General features: G+C 39.2%; 1 protein-coding gene across 3 annotated transcripts in view; it reads left to right on the top strand.

Moving 5' to 3' along the window:
• The window catches only part of Slc35f5 (solute carrier family 35 member F5), a 34293-nt gene that overhangs the window by 2862 nt on the left and 11215 nt on the right, over positions 1-20216 (top strand). For all 3 annotated transcript variants that reach the window (XR_003485754.2, XM_035445256.1, XM_027417776.2), the window contains exons 4-12: positions 3567-3710; positions 5074-5136; positions 7558-7639; positions 8871-9061; positions 11178-11259; positions 12497-12584; positions 14912-14976; positions 17912-18016; positions 18716-18875. Coding sequence is in view for 2 of the 3 variants with exons in the window: in XM_035445256.1 (XP_035301147.1) it covers positions 3567-3710; positions 5074-5136; positions 7558-7639; positions 8871-9061; positions 11178-11259; positions 12497-12584; positions 14912-14976; positions 17912-18016; positions 18716-18875 (980 nt within the window). In the remaining variant the exon portion in view is untranslated. The remainder of the gene's footprint in view (positions 1-3566; positions 3711-5073; positions 5137-7557; positions 7640-8870; positions 9062-11177; positions 11260-12496; positions 12585-14911; positions 14977-17911; positions 18017-18715; positions 18876-20216) is intronic.

Below are 20216 nucleotides of genomic sequence, written 5' to 3'. Positions count from 1 at the left end.
GATATCCTGGATTCCACATCACAGCTAAGCAAATAGTTGAGGTTATATCCTGTGAGTAAAAAAAAATTTTGCCCTTTTGGGAATAGACCCTGGTGGAACACCACAGGTCCTTTGTATTCCACTCCAAAACTCTTCTGTAATCTTTTCTTAGATTAACATTCCATAATTTTGCTTCAGAGAAATCTCCTTAATGTTGACAGGGTCCTAAACTTAACTTTAAAATTTGTAGCATTAAATAAATTGTTTTATCAAGTAATAAACTTTAGAACTAGGCTGGGCATTCTGGCATTATGCTTTTAAGTCATAGCACTCAGGAGGCAGAGGCAGGTAGATCTCTGTGAGTTCTCAGGCCAGCATGATCTACATAATGAGTTCCAGCCCACAGCAAGACTTTGATACACCCTTACTCTTGTTCCACCCCGTCCCACCCATGCCCTATCCCCAACAAAAGAAAGGATTTAGACAAGGAAGCTACATTAAATTATAATGTAGCAATTCATATCTAAAGTTTAAAAAAGTTCCACCAACTGACAATTATTTCACAATCTTAACATGTATTGAAGCATTATATTGTGCATGGTAAATATGTTTTAGGGTAGATTTTGTTTGTTCAGTTTTTAGTACTTTCTTTTGACAGGTTTTCCTGTGTATCCCAGGCTGGTCTGGAACTCACCATGTAGCCCAGCCAATTTCCTCTTAAGTGCTGGGGACTATATGTGTGTACCACTGTGCACAGATATAGTTTTCATTTGTCAGTTATACCTCAGTAAAGCTAGAAATCAGTTTTTAAGCACATAACAAGTTTTAGTGAAAAAAATGTTATAATTTTGTCATCTTAGAACATCTGCAACAGTTTAAATCTGCAAAGGTTTAAATCTTCAGCCAGGTAAACATATCAGACTTTTTATGACAGTGTTTGTCCATAAGCGGGAGGACCAGAGTTTGAATCCCTGGAACCTGTGTAAATCCCAGGCAGGTGTGGCAGCCTCCTGTGATCCCAGCACTCAGGAGATAGAGGCCAGGATCCCTGAGACCAGCTACAGGTTCAGGGAGAGGCTTTGCCTCAATAAATAAAGTAGACAGGAATACTGAGAAAGATACCCAATGTCAGCTTTAGACATCCAAACACACACCTGTACACACATGTGCACCCATATACATATTTGTACCATAGACAAATTAGAGACACATACACACGAAAAAAGGAGACTAATGTAGTATAATGAATCCTCATGAGTCATCAATTTAACAGTGATCAGTCTTTGTAATCTCATCAACCCTGTTCATAACATTTTTCCTGAAATACTTTATGCAAATTTTTGCCACATAATTTCTTTCCTACTTATCTTACACTGAAAATCACCTTGTTTTTATTTTAAAAACATAATCACTGCTATTAATATATCTAATAAAATTAACTATAATTCATTAAAATCATCTGATAACCAGTTCACTTTTCTTGATGTATCTAGGTCACACACACACACACACAACCGAGCTAGGATCTAAACAAGGATCCACTTTGCTTTTGTTGTACTTTTGAAGTATATGCCACTCCCCTTTTTCTTCTCCTTTGTGTATTGGAGAAACTGGGCCATTTGTCCTGTGAGGCATACCACTTCCTTGATCTTGCTGATTGTTTCCTTATCCTGTCAACTAACTTGTTCTTTTAGTTTGTATCTAATATAGTTAGGTATAAAGTCTTGATTTAGGTTCAGTTTTTAGTCAAGAATATCTTGGAAGTACTAGGTACTTTCTCTGACATCAGGGCAGGGGGCATGTGATGTCTGCACAGCTGTTTTGGGTAATGCCAGTTTAAGTAGTATAAAATTCATCACCTGGCCAAATGAGATGGCTAGTTAGGTGGTTCAGTGGGTAGAGGTGCTTGCCACCAAGCCCTGCCGCCTGAGTTTGACTCCAGAGACCCCTGTAAGAAATTAAGAGAATCAACTCCTACAAGCTGTTGACTGACCACTATACTCACACACATGCACACACATTTACCACCAACAAAATAAATAAATAATTTAAAAATTTCTCATCAAACTTTAGATAATAGTTGAATATCTGTGTGATGATTTCTCTGAGAGATTATTTCTTTAGAATTTGCAAAATGATGATTCTAATAAAAACCATTCCTCTGTGTTTTTAGCTGGAATTATTTTTAGTGATAATTTCTACATCCTGAAACATGGGTCATATATATAAAATATTGAGTAAATCTTGCTATTTCCCCTCCTTTTACTTTAGAGAACAATTATGAAGAACTTCTAGTGCTAACTGCCAACAAATCCCTTTCATGGGTTTTTGCGTTTTTTTGTTTGCTGTGTATCTCTAACCATTGTAATTACTGTGTTGTAAGGCTTACACTACCCTAACTTTATTAGTAGGAGCCCCTTTAGGTTGGCTCTGGGATCCTTCTCATATGATCTCAGATCTATCTCATTTGCTTTCTGGCTTAAGGTGCTTCAGGCTCATCTTGTACATATCTGTCCTCAACCCTGGATTTGGCCTTTGTCACTGAGAGCTATGGTTTCTTCAGTGGGAAGTAGGCCCAGCCTCCATCTGGGTCTTAAAGTTCCTTATTTCTCCTGACTTGTCATCTTTCTAGGTGCATGTAACTGGGTTTTGTTGCTGTTGTTTTTTCCTAGGAGACAAAATAAAAATATGGTGAGTTTTCACACAATTTAAAAGAAAATTACACATAAAAGTAGTTTCCTAATAGCATTAACATTCATATTTTTGTTATATGCTAGTCTGCTTTGTTTTCTTCATGCCATTTCTTCTGCATGGCCTGATTTTTCTTCAGTCATTCACACACATACCTTAAGAATAATGTTTGAAAGCCAGGTGTGGTGGTGTGGGCATGGTGGTTTGTACTTGTAATCCCAGTGCTGGGGAGGCCTAGACAGGCAGATCTCTGGGATCAGTGGCCATTCTAGTCTACTGAGTGAGCTTAGGGCAGTGAAAGGCCATGTTTCACACAATAGATAGCATTTGTCTTCTGGCTTTCATGTGCATGTGCACATGCTTGTCCATTCCCCACCACACACACACACACACACACACACACACACACACACACACACACACACACACACACACACACACGGGGAGGGGGGCGCACGAGAAAGAGAATATGGTATAGTCTCTTTGAAAACTTGCATACCCTACACCTGTCCTTTCTCCTTTTGGTACTTTCATGGCACCCTGAAGCTCCTGGATGGTACTCGGCAAATTTCTTCATATATGTGTCTCCTCAGAAGCAGGGAGGACTGCTTTATTTTTCTTTAGTCCCTAACACAGATGCTTTTGCATAGTAGGTTTTCAGTAGATGTGTTGAGAAACCTTTTTTTTTTTCTTTTGATGGTTGTTGCTGCTTCATTTGACAATATTACCTCCTGTGTGCAAGAAATATATAGTATTCAGAGATGAATTTAAAGTATTTTTTATCTCTTTGGTCTTCCCTACCCACATGGACTTCTGAAGAGATGACAAGAGGGAGATGTGCAGAAAGGTTTTAAATCTCTTAAGGTTGTTTGGGTAACTTACATTTTCCTCTACAGTATGTCTTCACCCAGTACAACAAGCCTTTCTTCAGCACCTTTGCGAAAACATCCATGTTTGTTCTGTACCTTTTGGGCTTCATTATTTGGAAACCTTGGAGGCAACAGTGTACAAGAGGATTTCGAGGAAAGCCTGCTGCTTTTGTAAGTTTTTAATTTTGTTAAGTGTTACTTTTCAAAGTTTAGTGGTGTATCAGTTTTCTTAAAGTCAGTTTTTTTGTTTTGTTTTGTTTTTTATTTTTGGTTTTTGGTTTTTAGAGACAGAATTTCTCTGTGTAACAGCCCTGGCTGTCCTGGAATTTGATTTGTAGACCAGGCTGGCTTCAAACTCATAGAAATCTACCTGCCTCTGCCTCCTGAGTGCTAAGATTAAAGGTGTGCCCTGCCACTGCCTGGCTCTTAAAGCCAGAATTTTAAATTGTTCATTTGAGCATGTAATGGTAAATGATAAAAACAAAAGTCAGACTGGTTTCACTGGCCTTTAATCTTAGCTCTTGGAAGTAGAAGCAAGCATATGTCTTGAGGCCAGTGTGGTCTACAACGTGGGCTACACAGAGAAACCCTGTCTCAAACAAACAAACAACCCAAACTATTTGTGTCCAAAATTTTATTTTGTTTATAAGATTTATTTGAATTATTTGTGTGTGTATGTGTGTGTGTACATGAGAGAGAGACAGAGACAGAGAGAGAGAGAGAGAGAGAGAGAGAGAGAGAGAGAGAGAGAGAGAGAGAAAGAAAGAGAAAGAGAGAATATGCACACATGTGTGCAGGTATGCATACACAGAGGCCAAAAGAGGGTGTCCAAGCCACAGAGCTAGAGTTAACAAGCATTTATGTGAAGCCTGGCTTTTTAATGGGTGCTTGGATCTGAACTCCCATCCTTGTGATTCTGGAGCAAGCAGTTTTAACCAATGACTCATCTCTTTAGCCCAAGTCTAAAAATTTAAAAGAATTCTTCCAACTTGGCAGCACAATATCTTGTGAGGAATCAAAATTGTATGTCACTTTCTGTCCCTTTTCTTATGACATCTTTGAGTTGCACTGATTACTAAATGGAATTACACTTGCACAGTATTAAGTGGCTCCCACAGTGTGGGCCAGTCCCTGAGTCTGTCAGAGACTTCATCAGGTCAGTCTAGTCTCATGACAATACCAAAGGGTTGCTGTCTTCTTTCACTAACTCACCTGTCTTTCTCTGCATGTCTGAAATATTATATTAATGCAAGGAAAAGGGCTCAAGCTTTACCTTAGATGACTCACTGTGGTTTTAATCCAGTGTCTTCTACTTTGATGAAACAGCCAGCCTCAAAATATTCATCAGGAAAGACAAGATGATAAAATCTACTCTGCATGGCTGCACCCTTGGCATTGGCTACTGTTGTTGAGAACAATAGTTTAATGCATAAATTTGTTCTGGATTTTTGTTTGTGTTCATTTGAGTTATCTGAGTAGTGCAGCATGATGACATGAATTTCCATGAATTTGATGTCCTGTTCTCTGTATTTAGTTTGCAGACGCTGAAGGTTACTTTGCTGCTTGCACAACAGATACCAGTATGAGTAGTTCTTTGGTAAGTGCTGCCTTTCTTGTTCGGCCATAGCTGGAATAACCAGACACCTGTGATGACACCAGTTAAATGAGAGATGTGGCTCAGTATTATGTGCCCTTGAAGAGAATTGCTTTGCACTTCCTTTCCTTAGGGAGACTGGGGGCCTCAGGGTAAGCAGGTCAGCTGCCTCTGAGGAGAGAGGGAAGGGGAAAGCTAGTTACGGAAGGAAAATAAGAAAGCACAGGCCAGGTCTGTGTCTCTACCAGCTTTCAGTTTAATGCTCATTATTATTTCTGTTTGGAAACAAGTATTGGTGCTTGACACTGAGAATAAGCAAATTGTTCCTTCACTTATTCTACATTGTTTTTAACATTTATTTAGTTATTTTGTATGTGTTTGTATGTGCCTGTGTGTGCCACAGTGTGCATGTGGAGGTCAGGGACAACTTTTGGGAATCGTTTATCTTTTCATAGAGTTCTGGAGACAGAACTCAAGTCATCAGGCTTGTATGGCAAATGTCTTTACTTGGGAAACCATCTCACTGACCCTTCACATACAAGTTTCTAAAATATTGCCCTGGTATTGTTGTTCTTCTGATTTTTAAACTACATTGTGTATCAGATGGGTTAGCAGATACTGTGAAGACTTTATTAAACTTGGAGAAAAAGTTTGTTCTGCTATCTTAAGTATCAAGGTGATGTAATGTCATTTGCCTTGCTCAGTGTACAAGGTGCTGACTAGTCTTCTATTAGTTTTTGCTTTTATCTCTAGGACTGATAAGTCAAATTGATCTAGGGCCAAATGCTATAATAAAAAATTGTATGTCGCAAAATGACCATGTCAGTTGTATTTGAACCTTACACATAGTAAGAACTAATCAGTGGTAGCATTTCCCCCCATCTTTTGATCATTTAAATGTTTTCAAGAATTGACCTCATTGACTTAGTTTGGTGAATATAATTTGTTTCCTGAATATGTTATGGTGTCATTGTTTTGTGTCAGGAGCTAAAAGAAAAATTCAAGAAAATTTTAGAAGTCTGATTTTCAAAAACAAAAGTTTAATTGGAAGAATTAAGCTTTGAATAAGAACATTTGTAAAAATGCTGTGGCATTTGGGTCTTGGAACCATATTTTGTCTCCTGCTTATCTGTTTTTGTATCTCTGCTTTGAGGACAGTTCCTCTAAGACACCTGCTCTCTAAAGTCATTTTGAGGACTAGTGAGAAATACATTTTAGCTGTTTTGTATTTGAACCTTATGAATAGTAAGAATTATTCAGTGGTGGCATTTCCACTCATCTTTTAATCATTTAAATGTTTTCAAGAATTGTTGGCTTGGGTTTCAGGTGGTAGCTCAGGTACAGTCCTTGCCACACACCTGAGCTCAGGCTTCAACACCTAAAAAGCTTAAAGGTGTGGTGGCAGGAATTTGCAGTCACAGCAATGAGGGGGCAGAGTCAGGGAGATTGCTGGGGCCCAGTGGCCAGCCAGCCTAAGGGTGAGCACCTGGTCCCAGTGAGACAGTTTCAAAAACCAGGTGGACAGCTCCTGAGATATAGCAACTGAGATTGATGGGCTTCACACCTGTAGTCATACTCCCCACACCACAAGATTTTTGTTGTTGTTGAATCTTGTATATAATAAAACAAATCCAACAAATGTAGTTCTACTCTGGATTGGAATCTGTCCCTTAGCTGTCTTCCCCACTGGACAGAATGATTAGGGGGTGGGAAACTTTGTTTACTCACCCTTATTCACAGGACTTAGGACAGGGTCTGTTTAGCTCAGGGTGCTTTTGTTCTCTTTTATTTGTGGGCAGAGACAAGGGTTCATGCTGTTGTGTGGGCTCCACACTAGTGGGCTCACACCATCCTTCCACCTCAGCTGCTCAGGTAGCAGGGAGTTCATGTAAGTACTTCTTCCAGCATGGCATGCTATTCAAAGAATGAACATTTTCTGTTGGCTGAGAGAATGAACATTTTCTGTTGGCCGAGAGAGGACTGGTTGAGGTATCGGTTCCCAGAATGTGCCAAAGATACCATGTGACATTTCTTCACTTGACATTTTAATTTAGTTATTGTTACTATTAGGTGAGGGAGTGGGGAAGCATATGTGTATTCATGGGGAGGTTAGAAGACCGGGCTGAGGAGCTGGCTCATTTCAGGGATTGAACCCAGGCTGTCAGGCTTACGCTCTGGCCTGTTGAGCCATCTCCTAGCTGACAGTTCTACTTTAAACTGATTCTTTGTGTTCTTGTGCTTGTGTGGACTGGATGAGATTCCTTCCCAATCTGTGGGGAAAGTGGGGCTGACTAGATGGATGTGGTGGGAAACAGTCGCGTTGTGATGGTTCCTGTATCTACGTGCCTTGTATTTAAATTCTGCCATGATAGATGAGCTTTGGGTTTTGCTGCTTATGTTTGCTTATGTTTGCATGTGTTCCAGAGTGAACCACTGTATGTTCCTGTGAAGTTTCATGATCTTCCAAGTGAGAAGCTCGAGAGTACAAACATTGGGACTGAAAAAAGTGAGTCAAACTTTAGGGTTCCATGCTTGAGAGTGAATGGAAATTTAGCTTCTTTTAAGCCACAGGGTTCATATAGTGTGTCTTGACTTTTATGGGGATTGACTTGGCCTTCACTCTTTTGGTAGTTTGAATGGATTGTGAATCTGTTAGAATATAATTTCTGTATTAATTCAACTGGAAATATTTTCCAGATACCAGGAAGCTCTATGGTTTCATCATCATCATATATAAAAGGACATATAAATTAATAATTAATTAACTAATATATAGATACATAAATAAGTTTTAATTCTTTCCCTTTGAGATAGTCTCTCATGTAGCCCAGGCAGGCCTCAACCTTACTATGTGCCAAGGATGACCTTGAATTTCTGGTCCCCCTATCTGTACATCCTAAATACTAGGATTATAGGCATATACTGTTGTGCTTAGTTTAGTCAGTGCTGGGGAACCCAGATAGTCAAGTACTCTTATCAATGGAGCCACAGTCCCATTTATCTATCTATGTGAACAATAGTCTCATAAACATGCCCTTCAAGACCCAAATACAAACATTGCTCGAATTTTGCTAGTTCTGTGCGTTTCCTTCAGAATGCTAGCTACAGTATAAAGCACAGTGTTCATCTGTAATTTCCTTTGCAAGACATGAGACTGTAGCGTAGAGGAGTGTTCTGAATGCTTGCCTAGACAGGTAATTCTCAATTAGGTAACCATGAAGAATAATCAAAATCATGTTTTCTTATAAATGCTGAAGTAATAAGCATAGTAAAATCCTGAACCAGGTAGTTGTGTATATATACAACTATAAGCCTTTTGTTGGAATTTTAATCATTTTAAACTCTTTAAATTTTTTAAAATTACATTTTTATTTATTTTATATGCCTGTGTGGAGATCAGAGTACAACTTATGAAAGTCAATTCTTTCTTTCCACCATGTGGGTCCCCGGGGATCAAACTTGAGTCATCAGGCTTGGTGGTAGGTGGTACCCACTGAACCATCTTGCCTGCCCTATTTTAAACTCTTTAAACCATTTCATAGATGAAATCATTTTTTTCCATTAGCCCTTTTGACTGGGCAAAGTTGCCCCAGGTATTAATAGAACTCTAGTGTTTTTATTGTCTTAATTTGATCATAAATGAGCTGAATAGTCTGCATTTATGATTAAATTAAACAATATTTAATTTTTGTTGGATATGAGAATATATTTAATGTTTATTATGTTTTCCATTTTAGTTCCCAAGAAGTCCCGTGTAAGGTTCAGCAATATCATGGAGATTCGCCAGCTTCCATCGAGCCATGCATTAGAGGCCAAGTTGTCCCGAATGTCTTATCCTACTGTGAAAGATCAAGAATCCATACTGAAGACTGTAGGGAAACTTACTGCAACCCAAGTAGCAAAAATCAGCTTTTTCTTTTGCTTTGTGGTAGGCACTTTTTTTTTTCAGATTTATTATTGTTGTGTATATGTATACTATGCCAGTGATGGTGAGAGGGTGCCACAGTGTGCATGTGGAGCTCAGAGGACAACTTGAGGAGGTCACTTATGTCCTTCCATATTTATATGTGTTCTGGGGATTGAACTCAGGTCATCAGGCCTACATGGCAGTACTTTACCTGCTGAGCCATTCTGCCCTGGTTTCTTCCTTACGTATTCAAAACGGTGCACATACTAACAATGCAGTATTGAAATATAAGTCTACTAGAGTTATTTTTTTTCTGGTAACTGCTGTCTGGTACACTGGGATATTAGAATATCAAACTGAGTAAATACTTATCATGCCTCAAAGCATTGAAAGTTAAGGTTGCGGAGAGAGCTCAGCTGGTAAAGTACTTGCCTTGTGAGCACAAGCAGTTGAGTTCCATTGCAGGACCCTGTAAAATAGCTGGGTGTGTGTGATGCTACACCCTTGTCATCCCAGGGTTAGGGAGGCAGGTACGTGGGTCTCTGGGTCTCAATGGCCAGCTAGCCTACTTTAGTTTACTGAGTGAGTTCTAGGCATCCAGTAAGATGCCCTATCTCAACAAATGAGGAATAGCACCTGAGAAATGACAGTCACAGTTCACCTCTGGCTTCCACATGTGTGTTTATACACGAAGCCCGCCCCACATAATAAAGATATGAAGCCAAATCCTAGAACACAACACCTTTATATATGCACTCCCATGCTTGAACACAATTTGACAAATTTTGACTCCATCATTGCAGGGATAGGCAGCTATCCTTAGCTTCTGTCCATGAGCGTGGGATCTGAACTCAGGTCCAAACAATTGCACAGCAAGTACTCTCACTTACTAAACCATCTTTTTAGGCCCTGTAGATTTTAATGTCTAGGTTTTCCCAAAATTTGAATTTGACTTAGATAAACTATGAAGTGCATGAAGAAACAAACATTAGAGATTTGATATTTAGTCTCTCTCCTTTACACACACACACAATCTCTGAATGCTGATTTTTCTGTCTTTGTGTGTGTATATGTGTGTGTGTGTGTGTGTGTGTGTGAGAGAGAGAGAGAGAGAGAGAGAGAGAGAGAGAGAGAGAGAGAGAGAGAGAGAGAGAGAGAGAGAGAAGAGAGGGAGAGAGGAGAGAGAGCAGTGTGTACATGTGCCTGTGGAGTGCAGAAGAGGGTGTCAGATCCCTTGGAGCTGAAGCAAGTCCTGAGGCATGCATTGTGGGTGATGGGAACCAAACTCGGGTCCTCTGCAAGAGTGGCAAGTGCTTTTAACTGCTGAGCCATCTCCTCAGCTTTTTTTTTTTTTTTTTTTTTTTTTTTTTTAATTTTGCAAGACAGGGTTTCTCTGTGTAGCTCTTTAGACCAGGCTGGCCTAGAACTCACTGCTTCTGCCTCTCAAGTGGTAGGACTAAAGGCATGTGCCACCTCCACCACCATAGCCTAACTTTTTTTGTTTTTTGAAATCAACTTTTGTTATTTATTTTTTGTTGTTGTTGGTGGTGGTGGTGCTAGATATTGAAACCAGCTTCTGTGCATGCTAGACAGGTTCTAGTTTATTTTTTTATTGTAACTTAATTTAAATTAATTGTCCCACTAGCACAGGCTAGACTTCAATTTCTGGAACTTGTAATCTTCTTGGCCTTGAGTGCTGGGGTCACAGGTTTGCGTCACTGTGTCTGACATGGTTAGTGTTTTTAGGAAATTGAGTAGCAACATCTTAGGTTTGATTATTAATGCTTGTCCTTATTTAAGGGGCTGTGCTTTTTTTCTCTCAAAGAGCTCTCTGAAACCACTTGATGAGACTGGAGAGATGACCCAGGGTTCAGAGCACATACTGTTCTTCCAGAGGACTAGAGTTTAGTTCCCAGCAAGGTCAAGGGATCTGACACCCTCTTCTGGCCTCTGCTGGCACTGTATGCATGTTCCCATGCCCCCACACAGATACACACATGTACATATGAGTTTTTGACTAAGAACGAATCTCATACAGTAATAGTGCTTGGAAGGGTGGTGGAGGGATGCACTGTGAACTGAACTGGCAGATATGGATTTTTTTTATGAGATTTCACTTGCTTTTCTTTTTGTTTAGTGGTTTTTGGCAAATTTGTCATATCAAGAAGCACTTTCAGACACACAGGTTGCCATAGTGAATATTTTGTCTTCAACTTCTGGTAAGAAATGTGTCTTCAAGATCTGCATTCTGAATTGATGCATGCATAGCTAGTGATATTTGTATGTACATAGACACAATTCTATCTTCTAAGTTTTTAGTTCTGTTGTATATTAGTATATTATAACTAGTTTGGGAAGGTTGTTACTGAGACCATTACTATTTAGCTCTGGCTATTTTACTGTATAGACCAGGCCAGGCTGGCTTTGAACTTGTGGTGCTCTGCCTGCCTATGTCTGTCTTCCAAGCAGTATTACAGACATGCACAATCTAGTTTACATGGTTACAGTTTAGTGCCTGAACTTTGTGCTATTGATGTCCCTTTGAGTAGTTTATAGTTCTTTGTCTGGCAGTTGTTATTTTTGTTAGTGCTGGGGATCAAACCTAGGTCTGAGCATGCTGGGCACTCACTCTTCCAGACGTATACCCTTGGCCTCTGTGGTTTTTATCCTGCACTGCATGAACATTTTCTAGGTCTGTGTATACTAGGCACATGTTCTCCCTTGGCCCCTGTGGGCTTGTATGCTTATTTGTTTGTATATTTTTGTTTTGTTTTTTTAACAGGGTTTCTCTGTGTAGCCATGGCTATTCTGGAACTTACTCAGTAGACCAGTCTGGCCTAGAACTCGGAGACCCTCCTGCTTCTGCCTCTCAAGTGCTGGGATTAAAGGCATGCACCACCACACCTGACCCTCTGTGGTTTCTATTCTGCAGTGTGTGAAGGTTTTCTGGGCCTATCCTCCCTTTATGGTAGTCTTACACTGCATATTTCCTTTTCAGAGATCTTTTTCTAGATCCTTTTGGCTAAATGCCACTGCTTATTTCATATCTAAAATTTGCACTCTAGTAGGTGTTTTATTTTTAACATTGACTCACCTTCCAAATCTGGAAGATAAGAAGTATTTTCGAAGCTGTGGAAATAACTTAGAACATGGGCATGACCGATGAGGTCACAGTGTTACTCTGAAGACTCAACTTAGTGCTTATTAGTTTAAAAATAAATAGGTCTACCCTTATCTGCACTGTTAGAATAACCGTGGCTTAGTTTAGAAGCTCTTCTTAATCTGACTTTTGAACATTTCCACTTAAGGAAATGCAGCATTGGTTGTTTGAAAAGAGCAAAGCAATTAGCTTAAAAGTTAGATATGTGATTTACTCATGTTGTCCTTGGTATTGGTGGTGAGGAATGTTGGTACAAGTAAACTTAACAGCTTCTCTCCTTTTCTTCCTCCATGTAGGACTTTTTACTTTAATCCTTGCAGCTGTGTTTCCGAGCAACAGTGGAGACAGATTTACCCTCTCTAAACTATTAGCTGTAATTTTAAGGTAAGAATATAACATATGCTAGTTTGTAGTGCTCAGACATATGATACTAGATCTGGAAATATGGCTCAAGAGTTAATAGAGCTCCCTTGGATAATCATGAAGACTATGGATCAGATTTAAATACCCATGCAACAAACTGGCTATTCCACAAAGCCTGTAATACTTTCTCTGACAGATCCAACACCCTTGCCTGGCCTCTCATTGCACACACAAGCATACATACTTTTATACACATGTACTCATACACCTATGTACACCCAAACAAATAATAAAGTCCTTAAAATATGATGTTGAAACAATTATTTTATGTTATAATACATAAGCAAAGAACGATGAGGCAAAAGAAGGCTTCATGTGGACAAGATGCTGTTTAGGGTAACTGGAGGGAAAGATTCCAGGACAGCCATGGTTCATATCCACAGGCTCTCATTGGCACCAAAATTACTAAGTGTTGAACTACCTTTCACATTTAACAGTAATGTGCCAATGTGATCATCAGTTGTCTTTCTCATTTTCCTGACCAAGTCCCCGTTTTATGTTAGCTTCAATTTGTTCCTTTCTTCTAGAAATCAAATACGATTTTCTCCAGTTATCTTAGCCTGCAATGATTTTTCATAACTTTCTGTTTAATTCATTTGGCAATTTTATCTCAGGGCACAGCAGCGACATTGTCAATAACCACCTTTCAGTTTTTCATATGTAATTGTGAGATTGTTTTTCTTGTCTTCTCTTCTGGGCTGTAAACCTTTAAAAGTTGAAACCTTGCTTCATGTTCTGTGTGTTGCCAAGAGCCTAGCACAGGCTTTCCCATAGACAGTACTCAAAGGAGATGCTTTAGTTTGACAAAGCAGCTATTTTTGGAAAAAGAGAGCAAAGAAGGTAACAAACGCTTAATGATGAGACTGTTCCTCAGCAGTAGCTGAGACTGAATCAGAGTTCTATTGCTTCCCCTAAGCCCTGCTTAAAAAAAAAAAAAAAGAAAGAAAAAAAAGAAATCACTGTAATTGAGGATAATTGATTTTACTTTTTTGTGTAATTTTACTCTTAAGAATATTCTAATGAACACTACTTAATTCTTACTTTATTTTGAATTGGCCTTAAACAATGAGACTGTATTTTTGTGACATGAGTAGTATTCGATATAGCTACAGCCTTGAAAGAAATCTAACGAGTTCGGATATCACATTCTGCTGTCTGTGATCCAGTCCCGCCTCGATGACTAGTCTTGAGACTTTGCATGCTATTTTGAAATCGCTTTGCCTGGTTCCTCTTCTGTAAACTGAAGATCACAGTAGAATTTGTTTCACAGGACAGTCATGTGGATGGATAAGGTCAAACTTCTAAACTGTTTCAAAGAACAACGTGTGCTCAGTATATTTAGGCACAGTCATGGCATCATCCTCTGAATGGAAATGAAATGGTTTCTATTATATTGTGGGAACTCGGTAAACAACAGCTGACTCTAATCCAAACAATGATCATTGCAGGAAACCCGAAGCTGTCACTAGAGAGTAGGAGGATCCAGTGTAAGGAGTATTCTGTTTAGCTTCTAATCTCATTGTTACGAAAGGGAAAAAATATTCTTTCTCTATACTACTCCCCAAATGTGCCTGAGTCTCTTTGATCAGTAGGCAAGAGAATTGGACCATCTTTTAAATTTGTAGCACTTCTGTTTGTTTGGGAAAAAAAAATAGACACAATAAGCTACCCAGAAGTAAAAAGGCTCTTTGACGACCAAAACCATGTCTATTTGTTTCCCACTGGAACACACTGCTTTGCTGGTTCAAGATGCTCAACAAGTGACAGTCAAATGAATCAATATCCTTCTCAACAGCCTTCAGTTGTCTTCTTTTTGCTCATTAAAATCCTGGCGTTAATGGGACTCATCAAATGTGAAAGAAAAGCCTTTCTGTTTATTTAGGTTTCACTTGCAAGAAAAGCGCCACTGCTAGCTTTATGTGGGTTTGGCTTATTTCTCTCTTTGAAAGAAGGGATGACAAGTTGTCTTTTCCATAATGAAGACATGTAAACATCTTGGGCTTTGGGGATAGGCTGCCTGTGTTCCAGCCCTGTCATTTGGTCTTGGTCAAGTTGCTTTACCTCTTCATGAATTCCTTCCCTATAAGTCATCAGTGTGCATTTGTGAGGATTAACTGTCAGTGCAGCACTATACAGTACTGTGCTGATGAGCTCATGAGCACTCATCAGTAAAATCACTGGATTCACAGACAGTTTTACCCAAAGTTGAGTTCTTAGTTTTTATCTAGACGATTAGTCTTTTAGGAGCCTCTTATTTTGCTCATCAGTAATGGGTGTTACTCTCACAGCATTGGAGGTGTGGTCCTGGTGAACCTGTCGGGGTCTGAAAAATCTGCTGGAAGAGACACAATAGGTAAGTACGTGACTGCTTTTCTAGGGCATTCGTGCAAGCTATGTGCATACTGCAATACATTCACATACAGCATGCCACTAACAGGCAGTTTTATTACATTTATTTATGTGTGTATGCATATGCATGAGTGTGGGTGTGCACATGACATATTTTATGTGTGGAAGTCAGAGGATAGATAACCTGTAAGAATCAAATCTTTCCTTTCCATGTGGGTCACAGGAATTGAACTCAGGTTTCCAGGCTTGGAAATAAGCAAGCACCTCTTAACTGACTAGGATCTTGCTGACCCAGTCACAGGGTCTTAAAAAATTTGTCTATTAATTTAACTTTTCCTTTGTTTTTCTTTGGAAGTAATAAAAAAAGGCTATTATATAACCTTCGCCCAAATTCTTCAGATATTAACTTGCATAACTACAAAGCAATTACAAAATTAATTAATAGGAATTAATATTACCTACTAATTTTCTCATCCACATTTGTATCTTTCATGAGCAGTTACTATTACAGTGAACACTTAATTTTGATAGTGTGTTCTATAGACCCATCTTTAATGTAGCCATCTTCCCACAGTGTTCTTTTAGTGGCCTGAGATCTTTTATTGATTTGCATTTAGTTGTCTTGTTCCTCTAATGTCCTCTCAACAGGAGTCCTAATGCAGTCTTACTTGTCTTCTACGAGTCTGACACTTACAAAGGGTACAGCTTAACCTACCTTATACAGTGCTTCTGCATTCGAGTTGGGGTTTGTCTAGAATTCTTTCTAGTTAAATTGATGTTGTACAGATAGTAATACCATGACAGTAATATTTCCTTATCTGATTGGTGTTGGTGCATTTTCTCGGAAGACCCAATGGCATTGCTTTAACCTTTTGCTAGTGATGTAGGTTTTCAAGTAGTGTCTGTCAGGGTGCTCCGGGTAAGGTGACTAGTTGTTAAAGTAGCAAGCATCTTGTGGGGAGACACTTTGAGGTTTTAGAAATATTGTTGTCATACTCTCACCCACTAATTTTCTTATCTAGTCTGTTTCTTTGCCTTGGCAGTTACTATTAGAGTAAACTTTTAATTTGATTACTGCCTTTATTTAGCAAAAACAAAGGTAACTAGAGCCCAGTTAATTTCTCTATATATGTGAAGTACGTAGGACAGAGCAGTGCTCTCCAGACTCTCCCTGGTACTACCCAGTCAGCTGCGCTTTGACCTACATCTCCCCCTTCTGACCCAGAGCCACTCTGTATACATGAAACAAAATGTAGCAGGGCATGGTGGTGCACGCCTTTAATCCCAGCACTTGAGAGGCAGAGGCAGGAGGATCTATGAGTTCAAGGCCAGCCTCGTCTACAGAGAGAGAAGACAACCAGGACTATACAGAGAAACCCTGTCTTGAAAAACCAAAAATCAATCAATCAATCAATCAATCAAACAAACAAAAAACTACAATATATACTTGTTTTGTGAGTGTAAGATTTTGTTGATAGGCTTTAAATTTTTTTTTGGATAATAATAAAAAGGTAGACTTAGTAAATATTGTTCTTTTGAATAGATTAAAGTATTGAGTGGTCACTTGGCACATTGGTAATTGTTTTTGAAGGCTTAATTAAGGGTTGTTGAGCATGAGTTAATGAAGGCAGTAATTATCCGAGCACTGTGAGCTTCACACTATATTGCATATTTCAACCAATTATAAGCAAACATTTTGTATTTGTAGCTTTCAGTTCTTCGTTTAAAATAAGATATGGGAATTACAAAACAAAGCCAGCAGAGAATAAATTAATGACATTTTTTTATCTTTGTGTGAATATATGGTGTGTGCATGTGTACAAGTGAGTGTGTTAGTATAGGTACACGTGTGACACAATGCTTGTGTGGCGGTTAGAGGGCAACCTCAGGTGCTGGTCCTTGGTTTCCACCTTGCTTGAGATGGGGTCTTTTGTTATTTGTCACTGTGTATGCCTGGCTGCTGGCTTGTAAACTTGCTGGGATTCTCTTGTCTCTGCCTCCCATCTCATTGTAGGAGTTCTAGGATTACATTTGCATGCACTTCTGTGTCTGACTTGATGTGGGCCATGGGGATTCAAACTCATGTCCTCATCCTTGTGTGGCAAGTGCTTTGCCCACTGGGCTATCTCCCCAACCCATAATACCGTATTTAATGTTAGTAAATGCTCCATTGTGTAAAACAGAAGACAAATCAAATGGAAATTCAGCAGAGTAGACAGGATGCTGTGTGGAAGAGGTGTGACCTTACGGATGTGGTGGTAGAGTATCTGGAAATCCAGATAGAGGGATGGGAAGAACAAGATCAAGCAATGGCTTAGAGATGGAAGGGAAGCATTTGTTACATTGTACAATAGCCTGTGTCAAAATGGTTCATGTAAAGCAGTGGTTCTCAACCTGTAGGTTGCAACTCCTTTGGGAGTCGAATGACCCTGTCACAGGGGTTACCTAAGATCATCAGAAAACACAGATATTTACATTATGGTTATAACAGTAACAAAATTATAGTTGTAAAGTAGGAACAAAATAATTTTATGGTGGGGGACACCACAATATGAGGAACTGTATTAATGGACAGCATTAGGAAGGTTGAGAACTACTGATGTAAAGAAAAATAAGAAGTGCGTGTTTCAAAATTAAAGCCAAATGTTATTTATCGAACTTTCACTGTTAGAATTTGTGTGGGTGTATGGTTAGTTCACCAAGGCATATATTTATTTATTTATTTATTTATTATTTATCCATCCATCCATTCATTTCCTTCCTGTCCTACAGGAGGATCTGGGTGGAATGAGTTAGCTTTTTTTTTTTTCATTTTTGCATTCTCATTTCTTCACTTAGTATTCAGTGTATTATTAGACTTTCTAAGTATATATAGTAATATATGTTGAATGAGTTCATGAATGGATACTGGAGTTTAAATCATGTGTTGGTTTTTACAGGTTCCATTTGGTCACTTGCTGGAGCAATGCTCTATGCTGTCTACATTGTGATGATCAAGAGAAAAGTAGACAGAGAAGATAAATTGGATATTCCAATGTTCTTTGGCAAGTATATGCTTAGCCCTTTAGGCTACTTACTTGAAATTATAAATTCATAGGTTTTTTTTATGGTTTTTTGAGACAGGGTTTCTCTGTGTAACAGTCCTGACTGTCCTGGAACTAGATCTGTAGACCAGGCTGGCCTCAGTTCACTGAGATCCACCTGCCTCTGCCTCCCAGTGCTGGGATTAAAGGCATGCATTACCATCACCCAGCATAGGTTATTTTTTAAAGAGACTATGGAGGCCTTTTTCCTCTTCTGTATGATTTTTATTTATTTTTTATTTTCTTGGAAATATTGTGGATTCCAAGGTCTCTTGCTGAACTGTCTGAGCCTCACAATTCAGCCAGACTAACTGGCCAGTGGGTTCTAGAGAGCCATGTCTGCATGTCCCCAGAGGTGAGAGAGTACAAGTGAGCACCACCTGTGTGCTGAGGAATGCACTCATATTTGAGTAGTAAGCACTTTACTGACTGACTAGGCCATCCACCCAGTCAAACCAAAGTCAGCAGTCACTGGTACGTACTGATGCTGTTTTTTTTCCTGGAAATGAGCTGTTTTGTAGAACTAACAACCAACCAACACAAGTTCTAATTAATCAACCCACTAAAACACTTTGTGAGATCTCATTTTTCTAATAATGTTATCAGGTTTGGAAAATTGAAGTCAGCCATGATTGTAACCTGTGTCTCTTTTATATTCAGGTTTTGTAGGTCTGTTTAATCTGCTGCTCTTATGGCCGGGGTTCTTTTTACTTCATTATACTGGCTTTGAGGACTTCGAGTTTCCGAATAAAGTGGTACTTTTGTGTATCCTTATCAACGGCCTCATTGGAACAGTTCTTTCTGAGTTTCTGTGGTTGTGGTAGGTTCTGTTACTTCTCCGGCAGTTCATTTGTTGTCAGTTTGTTGACTTAGGAGTAGTTTGAACATTTCCATGTCTTCTGAGTTCTGAAGGTACCTTCTGTGTGCTCCCCTTCCACATAGGTACTTATAATTGAATATACTTATTCTGATAGAGCAGAGCAGAGACCATGATTTGAACTTTTGTGGGCCCCTCACAAAGAAAATACATAGAAAGAAGCTCAAAAGTGTGTGTTTAATAAATGAGTAACTATAACTAGGAATTAATACTCTTCCGGCTGCTGTGATAAACACTCTTACCAAAAGTGACTTAGGGTAGGGGAGGCTCCCACTTCCAGGTCACAGTCCATCACTGAGGGAAGTCAGGCAGCCCCGCCTACATTAATCATCAATTAAGACAATCTCTTAACAGACATGTCACAGGCCAACCAATCCCTCAGGTGAGACTTCCTCAGATGACTCTAAGTCAGTGGTTCTCAATCTGTGCATTGCAATCCCTTTGGGGGTCTGAATGACCCTCTCACAAGGGTCACATATCAGATATCCTAAATATCAGATATTTACATCATAATTCATAACAGGAGCAAAATTACAGTTATGAAGTAGAAACAGAATAATTTTACAGTTGGGGGTCACCACAACATGAGTAACTGTATTAAAGGGTTACAACCTTAGGAAGCCTGAGAACCACTGCTATAGGCTGTGCTAAGGATAATGCAACTTGTTTAAGTCTGTAAAAATGCTTTCAAGGTGTTGGTTTACATGTATGAAATTATCAATAAATAAAATACATTTTATTAAAAGTATAGTGTTGGGTCTGGGCTGATGGCTTAGTAGATAAAGTTCTTGCTACACAAACATGAGGATCTGAGTTTGAATATCTAGGTTGGGTGGAATGCATCTCTGACACTGATATGGGAGCAGAGAGATGGGAAGAGCCGTGGAACTCACTTGCCAGCTAATCTAGCTGAATCAGTGACCTAGGTTCAGTGAGGGAACTAGTCTCAAAAATAAGGTGAAGAGTGAAACAGACCTATACATGTACATGTGTACCTACTCCTGAGTGCACATGCACACACATGATCATGTACATATGAACATACACAAATGAAAGTAGCCATGGACATGTGGACATCTTATGTTTGTGTGAAATGTGACAATTCATGGATCCTTAGTGTGACTCCAGGGGTGCTGCTTACTTAGGGAACTTGGGAATATTTGGTCGCTCACAGGCTTTCTTGTTGTTATTTATATTCAGAACTTTACAGATGGATGGATCAGATGTGGGAATCATGAATAGATTAACTTGGGATGTTAGCATACTATATGCTAGACTTTTTCT

This window comes from Cricetulus griseus, chromosome 5 (assembly GCF_003668045.3).
Source record: "Cricetulus griseus strain 17A/GY chromosome 5, alternate assembly CriGri-PICRH-1.0, whole genome shotgun sequence".
In the NCBI taxonomy this organism is placed as follows: Eukaryota; Metazoa; Chordata; class Mammalia; order Rodentia; family Cricetidae; genus Cricetulus; species Cricetulus griseus.
This window is presented reverse-complemented; position numbering and strand designations above follow the sequence as displayed.